General features: G+C 37.5%; 1 protein-coding gene across 2 annotated transcripts in view; it reads right to left on the minus strand.

The window, feature by feature from the left end:
• LOC127451685 (myosin light chain kinase 3-like) overlaps positions 1 to 20,779 on the minus strand; it is a 38,074-nt gene that overhangs the window by 2,208 nt on the left and 15,087 nt on the right. For both annotated transcript variants that reach the window (XM_051716571.1, XM_051716562.1), the window contains exons 5-12: positions 20,669 to 20,774; positions 11,510 to 11,603; positions 8,463 to 8,572; positions 7,675 to 7,816; positions 7,149 to 7,219; positions 4,310 to 4,438; positions 1,512 to 1,664; positions 39 to 174 (exon numbers count right to left, since the gene is read on the minus strand). In XM_051716571.1, the coding sequence (XP_051572531.1) occupies positions 39 to 174; positions 1,512 to 1,664; positions 4,310 to 4,438; positions 7,149 to 7,219; positions 7,675 to 7,816; positions 8,463 to 8,572; positions 11,510 to 11,603; positions 20,669 to 20,774 (941 nt within the window). The remainder of the gene's footprint in view (positions 1 to 38; positions 175 to 1,511; positions 1,665 to 4,309; positions 4,439 to 7,148; positions 7,220 to 7,674; positions 7,817 to 8,462; positions 8,573 to 11,509; positions 11,604 to 20,668; positions 20,775 to 20,779) is intronic.

Consider the following 20,779-nt stretch of genomic DNA (forward strand, 5'->3'; position numbering starts at 1 on the left):
TTAGAATCAAACACATGCACTGATTTCAGATTCCATACCTTCCACTGACGGTGAGCTGCGAGGTAACGCTGCAGACTCAGTTGAGACTTTAGGCGAACTTTGTACATTTTTGCCTTGTCCTCCAGGTTATTCAACCAGCTATGCTTCATACACCCTGATGCACTCAGACGGCTACTGCCATGAAGACCACACACACAGACAAGGTTTTAAAAACATCCTGTCATCAAGGGAACAAACAGTTCCATAAAATATTTTTTAAAGGTGCAAGTTCAATATCTTTTGTGTAATAATCTAGGAAGGTTGCTTTCAAGCCTTTTACAGAAAGCTGATTGGGTATAGTAATCCATCAGAAGTAAAACAAAGCAAACAAAACAAATCTGCTTAAATAACTGAGGAGAGAACTTAAAGTGATAGTTCACCCAAAAATGAAAATTCTCATCATGCACACTAATGACATCCTATGACTTTCTTTATTCTGCAGATAACAAGCGAAGATTTTTAGAAGAATTATTTTAGCTCTGTTGGTCCGTAAAATGCAAGTGAATGGTGGCCAGAACTTTGGAGCTCCAAAAAGCACATAAAGGCAGCATAAAAGTAACCCAAAAGATTCCAGTGGTTAAATCTATATCTTTATGTGATTTTTGGAGCTTCAGATTTCTGGCCACCATTCACTTGCATTGTATGGACAAACAGAGCTGAGATATTTGCTAAAAATCTTCGCTTGTGTTCAGCAGAAGAAAGAAAGTAATACACGTCTGGGATGGCATGAGGGTGAGTAAATAATGAGAGAATTTTCATTTTTGGGTGAACTATTGCTTTAAAAGAAGTAAAATGCAACAAATAGATAAAGCGGTGACACTAATCAAACAGGTTCTGCATGCATGTGTGCATCTTCACCAGTAGGAAAGAATATGTAATCCAGCTGATTATGATACATTATCATCACAGTTACAGGGAAGAGAGAAAGGCCAGGGTGGGTGTCATGCTGCGTCTAAATGCACCTTGTCAAAGCCCACTGGATCATTAATCATCATGTTTACTGCACACAGTGGTATGATGGTGAGCAAAAGACTATGTGCCCTCTCATGCCACGTACTATGTCAGCCTGCTATTATGTCATGCCAGCTGAGCTGGCCAGCCTTTGTGTGGGAGAAGTTATCTGTTTAAGAGCGTTGTTATGTGAGGGCGACCGCCAAATGCTCTAAATGCAATGCACCTGGATGTAATACATAACAGGCCAATTATATATGTTATTTGTGCCATATCTGGTGTAGAGCACTGCATTTTCAGAGGTTTCAGTTTTGACATCAGGATGTATTAAGGAAACATGATCAGGTCAAAGTAGGGATATGACTGAAAGATGGAAGGGAAAAGTGAGGCTCTTACATCTATAAAATGGGTGGCCAGAGAGGTGGAGATATAATAGGCGATACTGATGTATGTGCAATAGTAAGCATGGCTTATACTCTGTATTTTAAGGTGTCACATTGGTTAGCTGGGTGGATGAATACCATTTGGCAGGTACAAGAAGTCTGGAGATAAAGTCTTTGGCTTCCTCGGACACATTCTCAAATGCCTCTGTGTCAAAGTACCACTGGGCATGCAGAATGTTGTTCATTGTCTCTGTGTCGTTGTCACCCAGGAATGGAGAAAGGCCACTCAAACTGAAAAAAGAAATCACATTGACTGCTTTTCATGATTAATCACTTGTGTTTGCATTGTTCCTCATTTGTTAGTCACTTTGGATAAAAGCATCTTCTAAATGAATAAATGTAAATGTACATGAATATGCAACCATAATAGCAGTTAAAGTGAGGGCAACATGGCGAGAGAAATGATCGCTTACACAATTACACATTTGTGACGGTGTGTACTTTAAATAGAAAGCAAAAACAGAATTAATGCTCTTGAAGCCTGGAATCGTGTGGGACATTCTGTTCTGAGAGAAGCGTGAAGTAGGTGAAACACATTCTCTAAATGGGCAAGCCCTCCTAAATCTACACCAGCAGCTGTCAGGTAATTAGCACTGATTTAATCATTGAGGTCCGGTCACCACAGTGAGTCATCTGGGGCCAGCTCTGGGCACAGTGTGTGCGTACTGTCTTACTTTTGACTGCACCAACAAAGAAGACTTAGTAGCATGCTTTCTGTGCTGGAAGGGGCTGATGCCCTTTAATCAGGGTTCTATTGAATGCTCTTTGCTGAGCCCTTTAAAACTTTCATGAGCACCACATTTGCTTTTTGCTTTTGATCTCTCTGATATGACAGTCACAAAGTCCACTATGCAATTTAGTGTAAGAAGAAAGTAGGAACCGTTCTCCATTTAAGGCATAAATCGTGAATATATGAATGTATATGCACATAAATAAATTAATAAATACTTTTTGAATGGTTGACTCTTTTATGACAGTTTTTTTTTTTTTTGACTCAGCATAACACCATTACTATTATATGAGAAATATTAGCGATGTTTCAAAACCTAGTGAGCTTCCTGTACAGGCAGCATTTTTAGGACATCATAGGCAACTTATGTTAAGATCCCTTGTTTTGGCCAAATTCTAAGGCAGCATTGCAAGTATCCTTTACAGAAAATGCAATCCCAAATGCATTGCGACAAGCTCAGTAAAAAAAATAAATCCGAGATGGTGGATGAGAAACATTGATAATAAATATACTTCTAATTTTTCAATACCAAAAAGTAAAAATGACTGATTTACACAATATATTTGCACTGAAAAAAAAAAAATGTTTGTCATGTTTTTCAGTAGAAAAAATCTTAAAGTCCTTAAAACAAGCAAAATTTTCTTGAGAACAGACGGCATAAGATATGGCATAGAATGTATCTTGAATATAAGTATACTAAAGCTGTGTCCCAAACGACACACTATACATTATGCACTTACAAAATGTACTATGCACTCAGCCATGTAGTGTATGAATTTTCAAAGTGTTGTACTGTCCCAAATGTAACACTTAACATGTTTTATTACAAGAAAGCGTTCGCCTTTTAACAGCTGACGGAAGTGACGTTTCAAGCACACGTGATATGTTGCTGCTAATTTTAGCGTCTTAGGCAACCTCAGTTCAACACTTGTATCTCAAACAACGTACATATTCACACAGTGTGGGGTGATGATAAAACATTCAACTTACATTTGTAAGGTGCTGTCTTGACTGAAGTTTCACTAGTGCTACATTCTCCATTACTTATAACTGTTTTATCAGACCAGCAGAGCAGCCAGGTAACTCCGCCCCTTCCACTATGTACAGCAAGCCACGTGAAAAAGTGCATCATCTTCCGTGTACTTAAAGTACACTTCTTTTTGCTGCATTTTCAGTGTAAACGTGCTACTCGCACTACTTATACTACAAAATGCCGTAGAATAGCGCAGAAGTGTGCAGTTTGGGATGCACCTTTTGTCTACTTGCACTGGCAGATTTTTTTTTATCACTGTTTCACACGTTAACTTAAAGCAATATTATGGGTTCAATACAAGTTTTTTTTTTCCAATGAGGCACTTACAATGATATTATTAATATTTCAAAATTATAGCCACAAGATATAAACAATATGTGTGTTAACATGATTTTAGTGTGATAAAATCACTTACTAACCTTTTCTGTGTAAAGTTATATCCGATTTTACAACGTTGTTGCCATGACGATGTAGTCAACAAACCCTAAAACCCTAAAATGACTAAAAATAAAGATTTAAACAACTTTACAGCTCAAATAGTACACAAGTTTTAACAGAAGAAATTATGTAATGCTTTTATAAAATGACAAGCGTCACATTTCTGCCTTTAAACCCTCCAAAAATTGGCCCCATTTACTTCCACTGTCTGTGCCTCACTGGAACCCAGATTTTTCTTCTTCTTTTTTTAAGAAAAGGATGGACGAGTCAAAATACATTTTTGTTGTAATCAACATTATGCCACAAATGCTGTCGATTGAGCTTAACTTGCATTGAACCCAGAATATTCCTTTAAAACTAGTGAAAAAATCTGCCAGTGCAATAAGACATTATATAAAGATAGATTCTCTGAAAACAAGTGTAAATACAGGTATGTGTTTTATGCAGAGTTGCTTCTAAGTAAATTTAGCTTGTTTTAAGTATTTTAATCTTATTTTTAAATCATGAAATAAATATTTAGGAACTAATTTTTGCGATGTGTGAGCTACTGTATGTATATTGCTTATATATGCTTATTAGGGCATCACACAATTTACAGAAATGTGCTCATCTTTGTGCCCAACATTTGCTTATCATTTGATCACCCTTGCCTTATAGCTCTAGTTGTGTACTCACAGCATGTATGTAATGACACCAACGCTCCACATATCTGTAGGAAATGACACAAAGTCATAGTTGACAACTTCTGGTGCCAGGAACTCTGGGGTTCCAAAGTTGACCTTCAGCTTTTCTCTGGGCCTATACCTGGTAGAAGGGAAAAAAAAAAAAAAACATTTCAGGGACACCATAGAGAGTGTGCTGATCTGCTGCATAAATACATGGTATGGGAACTGCAAAGCCTCAGATCGCAAATCCCTGCGATGTATAGTCAAGACAGCTGAGACCATCATCAGGACCTCTCTCCCCACAATCCATGATCTCTACCAGAAACGCTGCATTCGCAAAGCTACCAGTATTGCCCATCACACCTCCCATCCCTTACGTAGATTCTTTACTTCACTACCTTCTGGAGAAAGATACAGAAGCATCCAAGCCAGATCAATCCTTTCAAAGCGTAATATCCTTTCCATTGCAAACGATTCCACGTCAAATCAAAAGAAGCATTTGGAGGTGTGCTTGTAAGTTTTCTCAACTTTAAACTGCATATCTAACAAACTCCTGGGAAATACATTTTAATTATTATTTGAATTATCACTGTGTGCCATATAACCATGTGTTGCTAAGAGTCTGTCATTGATGGAGTGCTAGAGCTCTATCAGCATCACAGGGAAAAACATGCAACTTCGTATTTTTACATCATGCAAATACATTTCTGAATTTGTGGAAAAAAGCACCACTGCAATGATTAGATCATGCCTTCTCACAACAAATAATTATGCAAGTAACTAAACACTGCTGATGTATAGCTGTGAAATGCTACATGTCTACATCATATCCAATGACCTTCACTATTTATTGATGATGGTAGTCTGGACAAAACAAAACAAATAATCAAACCTGGAAGACAATAGTTTAAGAAAATATTCTTTTTTTTCCCCCTTCTAAATAAGAAAAATTTACACCATCTTTTTCTGCCATCTTGGACAAAACATAAATAAAAGTTAAACAAAAATTTGTTTAATAACCCTTTAAGCTTTAAGTGCCTTTTTTATTTTACTCAGTAAAAGACAAATTGCTGAGGGCATGGTGTTTATGGATGAAAAAAATAATTTCAGTTCTCATATTTTGATTCATTAAGTACGCTTTTTTCAATGCATTTAAACAAGCATTATGTCAAAATGGTTTAGACTATCATACTCAAATACATGTGATCAAATAAGCAAGAATTAGATCATTTCAAAAGAAATCAAATGGCATTACCTAAGAATTGAGATTACGTTACTGATTGCAATTTAAGTCATGTAATTTGTAATCAGTACTGGATTGCAATTCAGAAGTAATCTACCTAGCATTATAAATGAAGCTGCAAAGTCATGCACTTGCGGTGATAACAGCTTCATTGATTATAATGGGAGAGATCAAATATTCCAGACCTTTTCGTTGAAGAAATAACTTAAGCATCTTAACTACGATGCGCTTTAATTGCCTCACTCGTGTAGATGCACTCAGTGTCAACAAGATAATTGTACACATCTAAATAAGTAACTTCAGGTAAACATTTCACATCCTTTGAGAAAAGTTGTTGCCTCAAAGTCTTATATAAATGATCCTGTAACGACACTTCATTGTTTTTGTATATATCTGATTTGTTCTGTTTTAGCTAGATTAACAAATAACACACTAGTCATTTTGCTCTGGCAGTCCTGGGTTATAAAAATGCCGCTACTGAAAATGCTTTAGGACCAAACATGAGCAGTAGCATTGTAATTCCTTTGGTATTTATGTCTGTTAAATAGTCTATATGAAAAATCAGACCCAAACTCCCTAACTACCAAACTTGAATGATGCCAGTCATGCACATTTTTGCTCTACAGCATCAGGAAAATCATACCCTTCCTCTCGGAGCATACTGCACAACCCCTTATCCAGGCTCTTGTTACCTCTAGCCTGGACTGCTGCAATGCTCCAGCTGTCCTGCATGTGCAACTGATTCAGAATGCATCAGCACATTAGGTCGTCACCCAAAAACCTTTGAGATGGCCAGTTACACCTCACTTTATCTCACTAAAACCTTAGAGATGGCCGGTTACATCTCACTCCACTTTATACTTGCTTTATCTCACTCCACTGGCTGCCAGTTCTCTGACTGCATCAAGTTTAAGGCACTGATGCTTGCATACTAAACAGTCACCGGATCTGTACCCTCTTACCTTAACTCACTTTTGCAAATGTACGTTCACTCCAGAAATCTACAGTAATTTAGTAAGTGGTGCCTCATGGTACAAAATCACTTTTCTGAACCTTCACATTCAGTGTACGTCCCTCTTTACCTTAAAAAACAACAACAAATGCCTAAAGATACAACTCTCTTGACAGCACTTGCCTCACAACTGTAAATGCACTTACTTTTTATAAAAAACAGAAAAAGTAAAAAGTTCTACTTTTCTCTTTTTAGTTGTTGTTCCACAGTGCCTCACCTACATCTTTGTACTAGCCTGTACTTTAATACAATTCTGAGCAATTCTGGAACTTTGTATTGCAGCACTTTACTGACTCCCTAGGATTAATCACTTGTTGTAGTATTCCTCCTTTGTAAGGTGCTTTGGATAATAGTGTCTGCTGACAGGGTTGGGAGGGTTACTTTTGAAATGTATTCCACTACAGATTACATTTCAATAATAATTATTATCAATAATAACTCTCCCAACCCTGAGAAGGGACAACATTACCACAAACTAGGACAAATTGAAAGCTTTTTCTTTCATACCCTTAATCATATAAAAAGTCATCTAATGTCAGCATTTGTTTCTATACATTTAATAACAATAAAACTTAACGAGGTTTGTTCACTTACTTTCTGGCGAGTCCAAAGTCAATGATCTTGATCTGATTCCCAGTGCTGTTCACACATAATATGTTTTCTGGCTATATTGCAGATAATAAAAATTAAACAGATATTTGAACATGATGAATATGTGATTGATGCACACATAAATAATAATAACAACATACATAACAATGTCCTACTTAAAAGTATTTAAAAATGAATCCACAATCCAGAGTTTATTGTTTATTATGAAGGATAGTTGACAGGTGAGTGATCTTTGACTATGGATCTACCATTGAATGCTATTTGGTATGTTGTCACTATTGCATTGTATCCATTTATTATGACCATATTCTACTCAACATGTTATCAGCAAAGCAAGACACAAGTCTCTTGGCAGTATGCTAATTAAAATATATGGCATACAGCTGCTAATGTTGACATGCTTGGGTGATTCATTAGTTGCTTTTTTCCATGGAGACACCTGACACTATGCACTGCTAATCCCGTCAGTATCACATTATAACATTCAGTGCAGGGCGTGGGGTTTTACCTTAAGATCTAAATGAAGAATGTACTGCTGGTGAAGGTACTGTACCCCCTCACAAATCTGCCTGGTAAACACGATGGCATCCAACTCTGTCAGCTGGTAATTCTCATCAACAATTCGTTCAAACAATTCACCTCCCTCCACACTGAAATGACAAACCATGGGAAGATATTTTAAAATCAACCATCACAAATTAACTCCTCTTATTTTAGTTCAGTTTATTTGGACTTGTATAAGGACATTAAGTGGGTTGGGCCATGTGGGTGCCTGTATTCTCTTGGATTTTAACTTTGATTCTTTCCTTGTAAGTGTTCGCTTCACACACAGTATATACGTAAAGAATCAGTGTTGATTGAAATGTACTCTTTCATTTTTAGTTATGTCACATATTATAAAAACATTTACTTAACTATTTCTAAATCATTCACTTGAATGCTTTTGTTGTCAATTCTATACCAACAAAAAATGCTGAATTAAATCTGTGGACAGGACAGGAAGATGACACACCATCATGGCTGTGTAAAGTAGCATGTGTGGGTATTCTGTGTTCTTGCGACAGAATGTGACGACCAGGCCAGAAGAGAAAATTTCCTTTGCAAATTAGGCCTGATGAATACTGTCCAAAACCACTGTGTCATAATCAGCCAGAAAAAAAGACATTTGAACAATAATCACTAATTGTGTCATTTGCTAAACTTGTTTATTTTAGATCAATTAATGCATTTTATTGTAAAATAATCTTTCTGGTACTGATACAAAGTCAAGTCTCTCTCAGTTGATGGTGTACTCACTATTCCATAATGAGAGTGAGGTTAGTCCGAGACTCAAAGGCATCATACAGCTGAATCAGATTCACGTGGTTTAACTGGTTCATAACTCCAATTTCATTCTTTACTTCATCCTAGAATTAAAAGAAACAATGCCAGAGCAAGTAAATCATCATGTACAATGCAGCCCTTTTTCAAAGACATGCCCAAAGCCTATATTTTTAGCTTTTAAAGGCTGTTAAGTCTTTAAAGAATAAAGGCAGGAACATTAAATGAGATAATTTGAAAACAGAGAGAGGCTATTTCAGATTGCACACTTAAATAGTTGGAAATGGATTTACAATGGTTGCACAGGACAGCAAAAACAACAGTTTAAACAGATTCAGAAATGGGGTCTTGACAGCCAACCATGTAATTGTCTGCCCTACTCATTCTGGCTCTTCCCATCTGCTATTCTCTCTACTGACCCAGGAAATGTGTTCAGTTATACCATATGAAGATATCTCTCTCTCTCTCTGGCATAATAGACAGCATATGTAGCAAGAATGGCACAATATCCCCTATGTGCTGTCACTAGAAAAGCAGCATTTCAACATTTTTATATTAGAGAAATGGGGCTCAGAAAAGTTAAAGGGATAGTTCACCCAAAAAATGAAAATTCTCTCATCACTTACCCTCATACCATCCCAGATGTGTATGATTTTCTTTCTTCTGCTGGACACAAATGAAGATTTTTAGAATATATCAGCTCCGTTGGTTCATACAATGCAAGTGAATGGTGGCCAGAACTCTGAAGGTCCAAAAGGCAGATAAAAGCAGCATAAAATAAATCAATAAGACTCCAGTGGTTAAATCCATATCTTCAAAAGCAATATAATAAGTGTGGATGAGAAACAGATCAATATTTAAGTCCTTTTTTGCTATAAATCTCAATTTCCAATTTTCAATGCTGCCTTTATCTGCTTTTTGGACCTTCAGATTTCTGGCCACCATTCACTTGCATTGTATGGACCCTCAGAGCTGAGATATTTAAAAAAAAAAAATCTTTGTTTGTGTTCTGCAGAAGACAGAAAGTCAAACACACCTGGATGGCATGAGGGTGAGTAAGTGATGAGAGAATTTTCATTTTTGGGTGAACTGTCCCTTTAAGTTTGTAAGTGGTATGGTCCCCACAAGAATAGCAGAACCTGAAATCATCTAAATAGTGGGGGCCAGCCAACAATCCCAACAAGGAAAACAACTTAATGAACATACTACATAAAATATATATATATAAAAAAATGTTTGTTTAGATGTAAGGATAGGGTTAGGGACAGGATCAGAAAATAAGGAGGAATTTTCAACGCCCTTGAAATTCAAAGTGTGAGGGCAAAAAATGCAGCTGTAATGAATTCTTCTGTTATTTATTTGTAAGATCTGATTCAGCTCTTAATATTCTATTATAGTCCTAGTTATTCACACTATCACATAAAAGAGCTGATGTTGATTTAATTTTAAGGGTGAGAGGTATTAATTTCTCAATCTTGAGACTCGTATAAATGAATTGAATAAATTGAAGTATTTGACACGAATGAGACACTGTTTTTGTTTTAAATGGTTAGGAAAAAACCCGCCTTCATAAAGATAAAAAAAAGTCCATGAAAATCAAATCCAGTGGGTAAATATTGCCCCTTAATGTAGAAGTTAATTTCTGACACTGGGTAGGGGATAGAAAGCATTTTGGTCCCCACCATAATATAAAAAACAAACATGTGTGTGTGTGTGTGTGTGTGTGTGTGTGTGTGTGTGTGTGTGTGTGTGTGAGAGAGATTCCTCAACTCCTTAGCTGTTTTGCTATTTATGTCAAATGGCGGGAATTAAAAACACAAGAGGGTGAAACTGATCTGCTCTGGCCTGTTCTTGATTGATAGCTCTCTATTTGTGGTAATAGATAGAGCAAAGGGCACAGAATATCCAGTAGCCATATCACCCTGTAGCTCTTGACTGGTTACCCACTGAAGCTAAGCAGGTGCCTGGTCAGTACCTGGATGGGAGACCTCCTGGGAAAACTAAGGTTGCTGAAGAGGTGTTAGTGAGGCCAGCAGGGGTGCTCACCCTGTGGTTTGTGTGGGTCCTAATGCCCCAGTATAGTGAAGGGGACACTATACTGTAAAAAGACACCGTCCTTCAGATGAGACATTAAACCGAGGTCCTGACTCACTGTGGTCATTAAAAATCCCAGGGCACTTCTCGTAAAGAGTAGGAATGTTACCCTGGTGTCCTGGCCAAATTCACCCCATTGGCCCTTCTCAATCATGGCCCCCTAATAATCCCCATCCATTAATTGGCTCTATAACTCTGTTCTCTCCTCTCCACCCACAGCTGGTGTGTGGTGAGTGTACTGGTGCACTATGGCTGCCGTCGCATCATCCAGGTGGATGCTGCACACTGGTGGAGGTTGAGGAGAGTCCCCTGTTCACTGTGTAAAGCGCTTCAGTATAGTGTCAGAAAAGTGATATATAAATGCACCATCATACATTCAGAATGGTACTGCATTGCAGGAAAGTGTCCTTGACAAGAGATCTGTCATTAGATGTAATTAGAGGCACTTGATGAAGCAGGGAGCGGTTGAAATGATGACGGCCTTGGGTGATACACAGAAAGAGAGACCTTAATACCTTTGTGCATTTCTCAGTTGGTGCCACAAATGTTTTTGTAATGTTCCTCACTATATGACAAAATGACACTCTTAGAAAAAGGCTGAATGTTTGAATTAATGCTTTCTTTTTTAATGTGGATACTAGAAACAACATGTGCTTACATGTTATTTGCAAGTGTAGTAGAACTCGTGAGAGTGTGTGCATATATTTTGTATGCCCATATGGGCTGAACTGTCAGCTGTTGTCAAGGAAATGTTCTCATAAAGCAATCTAACAGGAACAGAGTGATGGGCAGATTGGAGTAGGAGGGAGGAGAGAGAGAGAGAGAGAGAGAGAGAGAGAGAGACAGAAGGGGGTAAACATATTGATGTGCATGTATCAAATTGAGAGACGCTAATGGTTTATGTGTTTTGTTTTGTTTTTTGTACTTACCCTCTCTTTCATTCCCCGTACTTTTATAATCTTAGCAGCCAGAGTAAGACCTGATGACAACTCAGCACACTTATGTACCTGTCCAAAACGGCCTCTGCAAAAACAAACAACACACACACAAATGAACACTTCTGGAAATAAATTATTGGAGAGTAAACTTTTATAGTCACGCTCCCATTTGCCCCAACAGCACTAGAAAAAATTCACTGTTACATTTCAATGACTTTACAAAAGTGGTAAAAAAAATAAATAAATAAAAAGCGGTGAATTAAAACACTTCGATGAAAAAAGATGCCAAATTTACTGTCAGTTCCTCAGCAGCTATATTTGAACCCCATCAAAGCAGTGGTGAGTAGTTTGTTTTTAATTAAAGGTCATTTATTTTTTTATTTTTTTATGAATGATGCAGCATCATTCAAACGACAGTTTTTGGTTCCAATGACATTGCAGATTTTCACTATTCAGTCAGCCATAATTACTTTAATCCATGTATGAAAGTTTCTAATAACAGAGTATTTTCTGAGATTAAGCAAGTAGTATTTGGCTGGTCATGTGATCCTAACATGGCTACCGCCATGAGGGGACCCTCTCCATGTAGATTTAAACAGTTTTCATTCACCTTATGCACCAGAGAATCTAGTGTGCAGCGATCTTGAAAATGTTGTCTTTGAACTTCCGTTCTAGCGGTCGCTATATAGATATATATGGAGTTGATGTCAAAGTGTAATTAGCTAGTGAAGTAAATTTACAGGTTATAGAGTTGCAAAAAGTTATCATGAGTATTTTAAAGTGTTCAGGGGATGTCATAACATCTGGAAGCAGACCAGGGAGATTTTAAAACAAGAGTACTTCATTCATAAATACACAAGATCATTCCTTCACACTGTGTGACTCTGTGCTCATTAAACTCCAAGAGACAACACAAAGTCATTAAAAATATCTCTGTACAACACCTCTGGCAATATTCTTGAGTCTTTCATCCATCGCATTATAGTTAAGGTGAGCAGATATTTTGAGCGTTAAACCGGAGAGCAGCAATATTTATACACACTCACATACATACAGTAGCACCTGCAGCTGTACGGCGTTACACACTGTGCGTACCATGAGCACTCTGACTGACATGAGAAATATTTACTCTCAGAATATTTCACCAATCATGAAATGTGTCCCGTATTTCTGTTGGCCGTTTAAAAGAACTAGCGATGCCCAATTTGCGAATGAGTAATTCTTTTGAGCCGGTTCTTTTCAGTGAATTGGCCAAACAGGCTTGCAAAACGGTCTGAATCGATTCGTGATTCAGTACAATTTGTTCAGAGTGCTCTCTCACCTGAATCATTTGGAGCGGTTTCTCACACAGTAAAACAGTATCAGGATATTTACGAATACAGAGAACAAACAGCGCTGGATACAGTGGAAATTTACCTACAGTGCATCCGGAAAGTATTCACAGCGCTTCACTTTTTCCACATTTTGTTATGTTACAGCCTTATTCCAAAATGGATTAAATTCATTATTTTCCTCAATTCTACAAACAATACCCCATAATGACAACGTGAAAGAAGTTTGTTTGAAATCTTTGCAAATTTATTAAAAATAAAAAACGAAGAAAAAAAGAAATCACATGTACATAAGTATTCACAGCCTTTGCTCAATACTTTGAAGCATCTTTGGCACCAATTACAGCCTCAATTCTTTTTGAGTATGATGCTACAAGCTTGGCGCACCTATTTTTGGGCAGTTTCTCCCATTCTTCTTTGCAGGACCTCTCAAGCTCCATCAGGTTGGATGGGGAGCATCGGTGCACAGCCATTTTCAGATCTCTCCAGAGATGTTCAATTGGGTTCAAGTCTGGTCTCTGGCTGGGCCACTCAAGGACATTCACAGAGTTGTGCCGTAGCCACTCCTTTGTTATCTTGGCTGTGTGCTTAGGGTCGTTGTCCTGTTGGAAGATGAACCTTCGCCCCAGTCTGAGGTCCAGAGCGCTCTGGAGCAGGTGTTCAGCAAGGATGTCTCTGTACATTGCTGCATTCATCTTTCCCTCGATCCTGACTAGTCTCCCAGTTCCTGCCGCTGAAAAACATCCCCACAGCATGATGCTGCCACCACCATGCTTCACTGTAGGGATGGTATTGGCCAGGTGATGAGCGGTGCCTGGTTTCCTCCAGACATGACGCTTGCCATTCAGGCCAAAGAGTTCAATCTTTGTTTCTCATGGTCTGAGAGTCCTTCAGGTGCCTTTTGACAAACTCCAGGCGGGCTGTCGTGTGCCTTTTACTGAGGAGAAACTTCCGTCTGGCCTCTCTACCATACAGGCCTGATTGGTGGAGTGCTGCAGAGATGGTTGTTCTTCTGGGAGGTTCTCCTCTCTCCACAGAGAAATGCTGGAGCTCTGTCAGAGTGACCATCGGGTTCTTGGTCACCTCCCTGACTAAGGCCCTTCTACACCGATCGCTCAGTTTGGCCAGGCGGCCAGCTCTAGGAAGAGTCCTGGTGGTTTCAAACTTCTTCCATTCACGGATGATGGAGGCCACTGTGCTCATTGAGTCCTTCAATGCTGCAGAAATTTTTCTGTACCAGAAACCAGATCTGTGCCTCGATACAATCCTGTCTCGGAGGTCTACAAACAATTCCTTGGACTTCATGGCTTGGTTTGCGCTCTGACACGCACTGTTAACTGTGGGACCTTATATAGACAGGTGTGTGCCTTTCCAAATCATGTCCAATCAACTGAATTTACCACAGGTGGACTCCAATCAAGTTGTAGAAACATCTCAAGGATGATCAGTGGAAACAGGATGCACCTGAGCTCAATTCTGAGTGTCATGGCAAAGGCTGTGAATACTTATGTACATGTGATTTTTTTTCGTTTTTTATTTTTAATAAATTTGCAAAGATTTCAAACAAACTTCTTTCACGTTGTCATTATGGGGTATTGTTTGTAGAATTTTGAGGAAAATAATGAATTTAATCCATTTTGGAATAAGGCTGTAACATAACAAAATGTGGAAAAAGTGAAGCGCTGTAAATACAGCGCTGCACTGTACAATCAACTGAAACAATATGCTGTCTTTTTGAGAGGTAACTTTGAGAAACTTCAGCTAGTGTTGTGTCAAATGAACAAGGGGCTGTTCAAACTGAACGTGATTTTGCGTCTGTTCGCACTGTTTTTCAATCGTTTTCCATGTAAACTTTAGCTGAAAATCATCATGAGGGAGAATGCCCACAGACCACCCTAGATATACTGTAAGGTTATTTGGGCAGATTTCTGTGTACCCTCAGATGAAATTCTGCAGGCACCCATGCATACATACACATATACTGTACATGTGAAAGTGTATGTTTTGTTTTATATTCCATTTACAAAAGTTTTATTCACATTTAAGCCTTTTAAAAATGTGGGGTGACAAATTTAATTTTTAAAAGTACAAATGTCATGAACTTGAATGTGAAATAATATGAGCTGTCACTGTTGGAAATTTCACATCAACTACATATTTTAACACAAATTATTAACAAGCTGAAACTTAAAAAAATAAAATAAGCAGCATTACACATATAACAATTAAACGCTTGTGTCATGATAAAGCACGTTATAGCTATCTGAATGTGAACTGCCAGGTCCAATTTACCTCTGTGTGTGTTGGAAAAACAAACATTTACAGTGACAGAAAAAACATCTCACTAGCATTTTCACGTAGTAAAGGGTTGCTGTAAACTCACACCATCATTGGTGAAAAATACTTTCTGTGCTCTCACACATAATCCATTTTGATCAACTCTTCTCAGTAGCTTCAATTCAAACAGTAAGTTAGATGACAAAATTCAGAAGCAGGGAGCACTGAAAACAGGCGGGCTCAATAAGGTTACTGATATAGCTAGAGTCTGGGGTGCATCTCAATCAGCTCCCTAGTTCAGTAGTCAGGGCACTGATCAGTGAGTTGGCCATTTTTAGGGCTGTCTCATTCGCAAAATCGTTCCAGTGCGCGAGTCTACGTTCGCTCCCTCAAAAATCCACAACGCACCGTTAAAACCAGGGAGCATCGTTGTCATGTCTTCTGAAGTCTTTCAAGTCATGAGAAGACGAGCACAAGTGTAAAACTATGAAGTCCAAGCCTTATTTTATCTTTAAAAGAGATGTTGAAAACCAGGGACTGAAAACGGTTCAAGGAACAAAAACGAAATTGTTGCAGAACATAACCAAAAACCGGTACAATGTGATTTTCAATTGTTCCAAAGTGAAAACATTATTTTTAAATGCTGGTAACCGGTTATAGCCGGTTAATTTTGTTCCGATAATTTGTTCATGAAACTAAAGGCCAAAGGGTTTATCACAGTAAATTTTTGGAATTACACCACTTCTTGTTGCCCGAAAAAAATTAAACATGTGCTTTGGTCCTGAAGGAAACTGCTGCATCACACATTTCTTTGTCTAATTGTTCACTGTGTATGTCACATTCTATGAATGAAGACCTGAAGAACTATAAATCAGAGGTGGAAAGTAACGAATTACAAGTACTCTCATTACAGTACTTGAGTACATTTTTTAAAATTTTCTACTTTTTTTAAGTATAAATAAATAGTAGTACTTTTACTTGAGTTGATTAAAAATGAAGTATTCCTGAGTGACTCCAGCCATGTCTCCTAAGCAACCAAATTGGCCCAGTTGCTAGGGAGGGTAGAGTCACATGGGGTAACCTCCTCGTGGTCACTATAATGTGGTTCGTTCTCGGTGGGGCGCGTGGTGAGTTGAGCGTGGAAAAAATAAAGTATTCAACTTCGCTACAGATATTTTTAACCACAATTACAAAGTACAAAAAAATACATAATATTTATGTATTTTTAGGAAGAAGAAAGTTATAAAAGTTTATAAACTAAAAAGTGCTGTGCACTTGCATAAACTGCTGCCAGTGTCCTCTCTTCTCTAGCTTCTTCAAGACTTTCTGCCCTGTCACTATATAAGAACTGTAATACTGTGATTTTCTGCATATTTCATTTTATTCTGTTAAGGAGATGTTCATTCAGGTACGAGAGAACCATCTGAACACGTTTTAACCACTGATCAAACTTCACCTGTTTTTAAAGTAGGCAATGTTTTAACTGTCAAACATTAACACAATGTAGTATGACATATATGTGATGAGGAGGAGGGAGTGGCAGGGCCGTGATGGTGCACGGCTGGCACTGAATCAGCTTATCAGCGGGAGAGCGAGATAAAGGGGAGCCGGAAGCACCAGTTCGAGAGAGAGGGAGACGCACGCAGCTGCATTTGTTTGATGTTTTAAGTTAAGTTTGACATTAAACCTTTATGTTGACTGTTCATCCAGTTCCTGCCTCCTTCTTGCCCATTCTTTACAAGATATATAGTTTACTTGTTACTATATGTCTAAAACAAACTTTAAAATACCTTAGAAAGACACAATGCCAATAGTATCGGAAATTAACGGGGACTCTGGGCAAAAATGCCACCGAAATTAACAAAAATATCCCAGAAATTCAAAATATAGAGGCAAAAAAATGCCCACACAACGTGTTCCTGTGTTTTATTAATAATATCTGATATAGTTACAATTATATACATTGTGATCTTCTTTTGACTTTTCACTGAACATAATTTTTTTTTCCTGCCGTCCGGTTCCTCGCAACATCGCGCGCACAGACAGGCTCTCCGCTTCTATCAATCTGCATCAGTTCGGTATTGTACTACCGCGTTAAATTCTGTAACTGTTCGCCCCTCTTGTTCAAAATAAACTGTCCTAGCAGGTAACACTCTCGCTTACTGTGCTGTACTGTACTTCCCTGCCCTGTCTCACCCGCTAGATGGATGTTATATAAAGAAGGTATGAGAAATCACAAAACAATGTAACCAAATGCTACAATTTACTTAATAATAATATCTCAATATGTTAAATAACCATAATGTTAATTAAGATTTTATTATTACAACTGTAATACAATAATACATATACAGAACAACCACTTTTAGTGTTTGAATCAGTCATATCTTTCACTAATCACTGTGTGAAATGTTAATTTTTGCGTTATTTTATTCAGTTGGCTTGTAGGAGTTGATAACAGTTTGCTTAATAATCTCATTCCATATCTGGATAATTGCTGCAATATCATAGAAGATAAATTTCCTCCTCTATGATATTGCATTATATTTGTTTTGTACAGTATGTTAACTTTATACTTGGACATACATGAATGAGAATAAACCTGAAATAGGAATGTGTTTCAGTCATAATGCACATTATGTAGTTTAGAGATGATTTAGAGACATTTAGAATGTTACAAATGGCTATTTCTATTTAAATAAATGTTGTATCCTTAAAATGTTCTGTTTGTCCAAGAATCCTCTTGCAGCAATGCAGGTCTTTGGCATTTAGAAGCTGCTAGTTTAGTACCTGTGAGGAGTCGGTTTCTCAAACTAGAGACTGTGATTTACTTGTCTTTTTGTTGTGCATCTGGCCGTCCACTTTCCTCTCTATCCTGGTTAGAGATTCTTTTTTTCAAAACAGTAATGTTTGGAATAGCCTTCATCTCTCTAAAACAATAGACTTCAGGAGAAAATAGAATTTCAGGAGAAATGTGTTTTTGCCTATTTTTAAAAACAGAAATTTGACTTGCAAGTGTAAATCAACTTGTAAGAACTCAATACCTCAGCAAATGGGGAAAGCAAACCACTGTATTGTGATTTCCGCATGGTAGCGCAACCATTTTCAATTGTTCTAATAATATGAAAATTTTCTTGAGTACCAAATTAATACTTTAGAAAGCTTTTGTAAGGAATAGGTGACAGTACGTTTGCCATCATAGGTAAAGAAAAAATTTAATAAATATCACTTAAAACAATTATTTCAAACTGTAATAATATTGGCAATTAATTAATTTGACAGTATTTTTGATCAATTTAATTCATCCTTGGTGAAAGGAAGCATCAGTTTCTTTCAAGAACAAAAATGTTTTGTGTGCTAAAAATGGAAGCTTATATACTATATATAATATCATTTTCATAAAGTAACTTGTAACGTAATTAATTGAGAATTCATAATATTTCTCAGTACTTCTACTTGTACTCAAGTGAATTATTTCTTCAGTAGCAGTACTTTAGTAGTAGCAGTATCAGTTTACTTAAGTTAAAAAAAAAAAAAAAATCAGTACTCTTTCCACCACTGGTATAAATACTACATATACATGCACTGCTTATCCAGACACAAGGAAAACATTATTACAGGTAAAAATTTAATTTCTCAGTTGTTTCCAAGTCTCCACTGAATTATTGTTAGATATGATGCATTAATAAAGATTTGATGCTGCCGGGTTTTAATTCGAAAGCAGATCTGTAAATAAAACTTTACTTAACTGTTAATTAACTGCTTGTTATGATTTCTATGCCGATAAATCCACCACATCTGAAAAAAATGTATTGCTTTTTTTGGCTTATTTTGGTGAGGCAATTGACTTATTTTGGGCTTGTTTTTTCAGGACATGCTGCTTGTTTCTCTTGTGAGATCTGGCAACACTGCAATAGGTATTTCACCAACCCCTTAGCGGAGAGTACTGTCATTTTTAAAAGAACGTTATTAACTGTTCATTTATTTTGTTCTAACTGGTATCCTTTCGGAAAGGAGGCTGCGGAACTTCTGAAACAGAACGAAAAAATTACTTTTTGCTTAGAACGAACCGAAATGAAAAACATTTTGTTTTTAGTCCCTGTTGAAAAGTAATGTGTTTCATTCATAATTACCATGAAAGTGAAACAATCTTTTAAATATTTAAGTTGTTAAAAGAATACACTCCTATATATTTTTATTTCTTTATTTACAACATTTATCTGTTATAATAACACTGTACGTTTGAATATTTTCAAGGAAAATGAACGAAAGTGTCATTTATACAGCGATGGTGCTGATTAATAACAGCTGTGCTTCAATGCACAAGCTCGTTAACTTGTCACAGGTGATTGTGTCATAAGTGTCCCAATGTTCAGTGGATCAGTACCCTTACCAGTGCCCGAATTCATGTTCACAATATACTGATTCACGACATAGGGAGCTAGGGAGCTGACTGAGACACAGGGTTGATTTCCAGACTAATCTCACTGTGAAATTGGAAACAATAGGTTGACCTTTCTTTAGCTAAATCGGTCTGTGCTTACCGAAATTCGAAACACTGCCCCCAGTGGCCAAAGCGGTAAGTGTTGCTAGGCATATGAGCACATGGGAGCTCTATTTTTCGGGTTTAATGTCCACAGAGAGATGCCAAAAGTGAGTTGTAAAGCAAGTTGCTTTCAAAAGGATGTAATGCAGAAATGCATAGTTTATAAACTGTAATCCACAACCCAAACCCTAAACTTTAACCTGACCATCAGCGGAGTAAGAATGTAATGTTAGAGGGAAAAATGCAACCTCAGAAACACGCTTGTCACTGATTATGCGAACACGATTTCTTCCTGGTTTCATTGCGGGATCCGAACCATTCCCATATATTTAATTTATGTGGAAAGGGTATTCAGTCATTTAAACCTATATGAAAGTTATCTATGGGCACGTAAACACTGCAGCTAAATTTTCCTTGACAATTTGCTATTTTTCCTTGAAGGCTTCCTTACTGTTTATTTACAAGATGGCTGCTGCTGTTGGCTTAAAATAATTCCCATGCAAACAGACCTGCTCAACACCTGCCCAAAATAAACTGTCTATGATGAGTCAAAAACAAGCCAGTGTGTATTTGTGGAGGGAGGGGAGGAGTGTTTATGGATGTGGGTCATTATGTGCTTGCTATATGTTCCACAGCCAGTGCCCATGTGCTAACGGTATCTGCCAAAGTTACCAAGTTCCACTCTTATCTGGTTCACTGTTGTCAGTATGTCATATGTGATTCAGTAAATACAAGGCTGACAGTGTATGGATTGTACCAAGATAAAAATGTTAGTCAGTAGCCCCTTGTTGCTGAAGGTAGACCTGATTATATTTTGGACAAAAAGTGCACTAGTCCCTGTAGACAGAATTCCTTTTATCTATAACATTATCAATATAGGAATGAAAGACAGAAGCCTGTATACACACTCAGAATATTAACTTTGTCCTATAGGTTAAATGAAGTGAGTAGCATTAAATGCAAAGTCAGTGTCAGGTTTTTAACACATTGACTTACCCGCCCAGCAGCGCATTGGGGTTGACTGCATAATATGAACTCATGGGAACCTGCTTGGCACTGACGATGCGATGCTCAAATGGGGCTGGAAGTGGTGGACTGTCATCTGGA

The sequence above is a fragment of the Myxocyprinus asiaticus genome, chromosome 2 (genome assembly GCF_019703515.2).
Source record: "Myxocyprinus asiaticus isolate MX2 ecotype Aquarium Trade chromosome 2, UBuf_Myxa_2, whole genome shotgun sequence".
Taxonomy (NCBI): Eukaryota; Metazoa; Chordata; class Actinopteri; order Cypriniformes; family Catostomidae; genus Myxocyprinus; species Myxocyprinus asiaticus.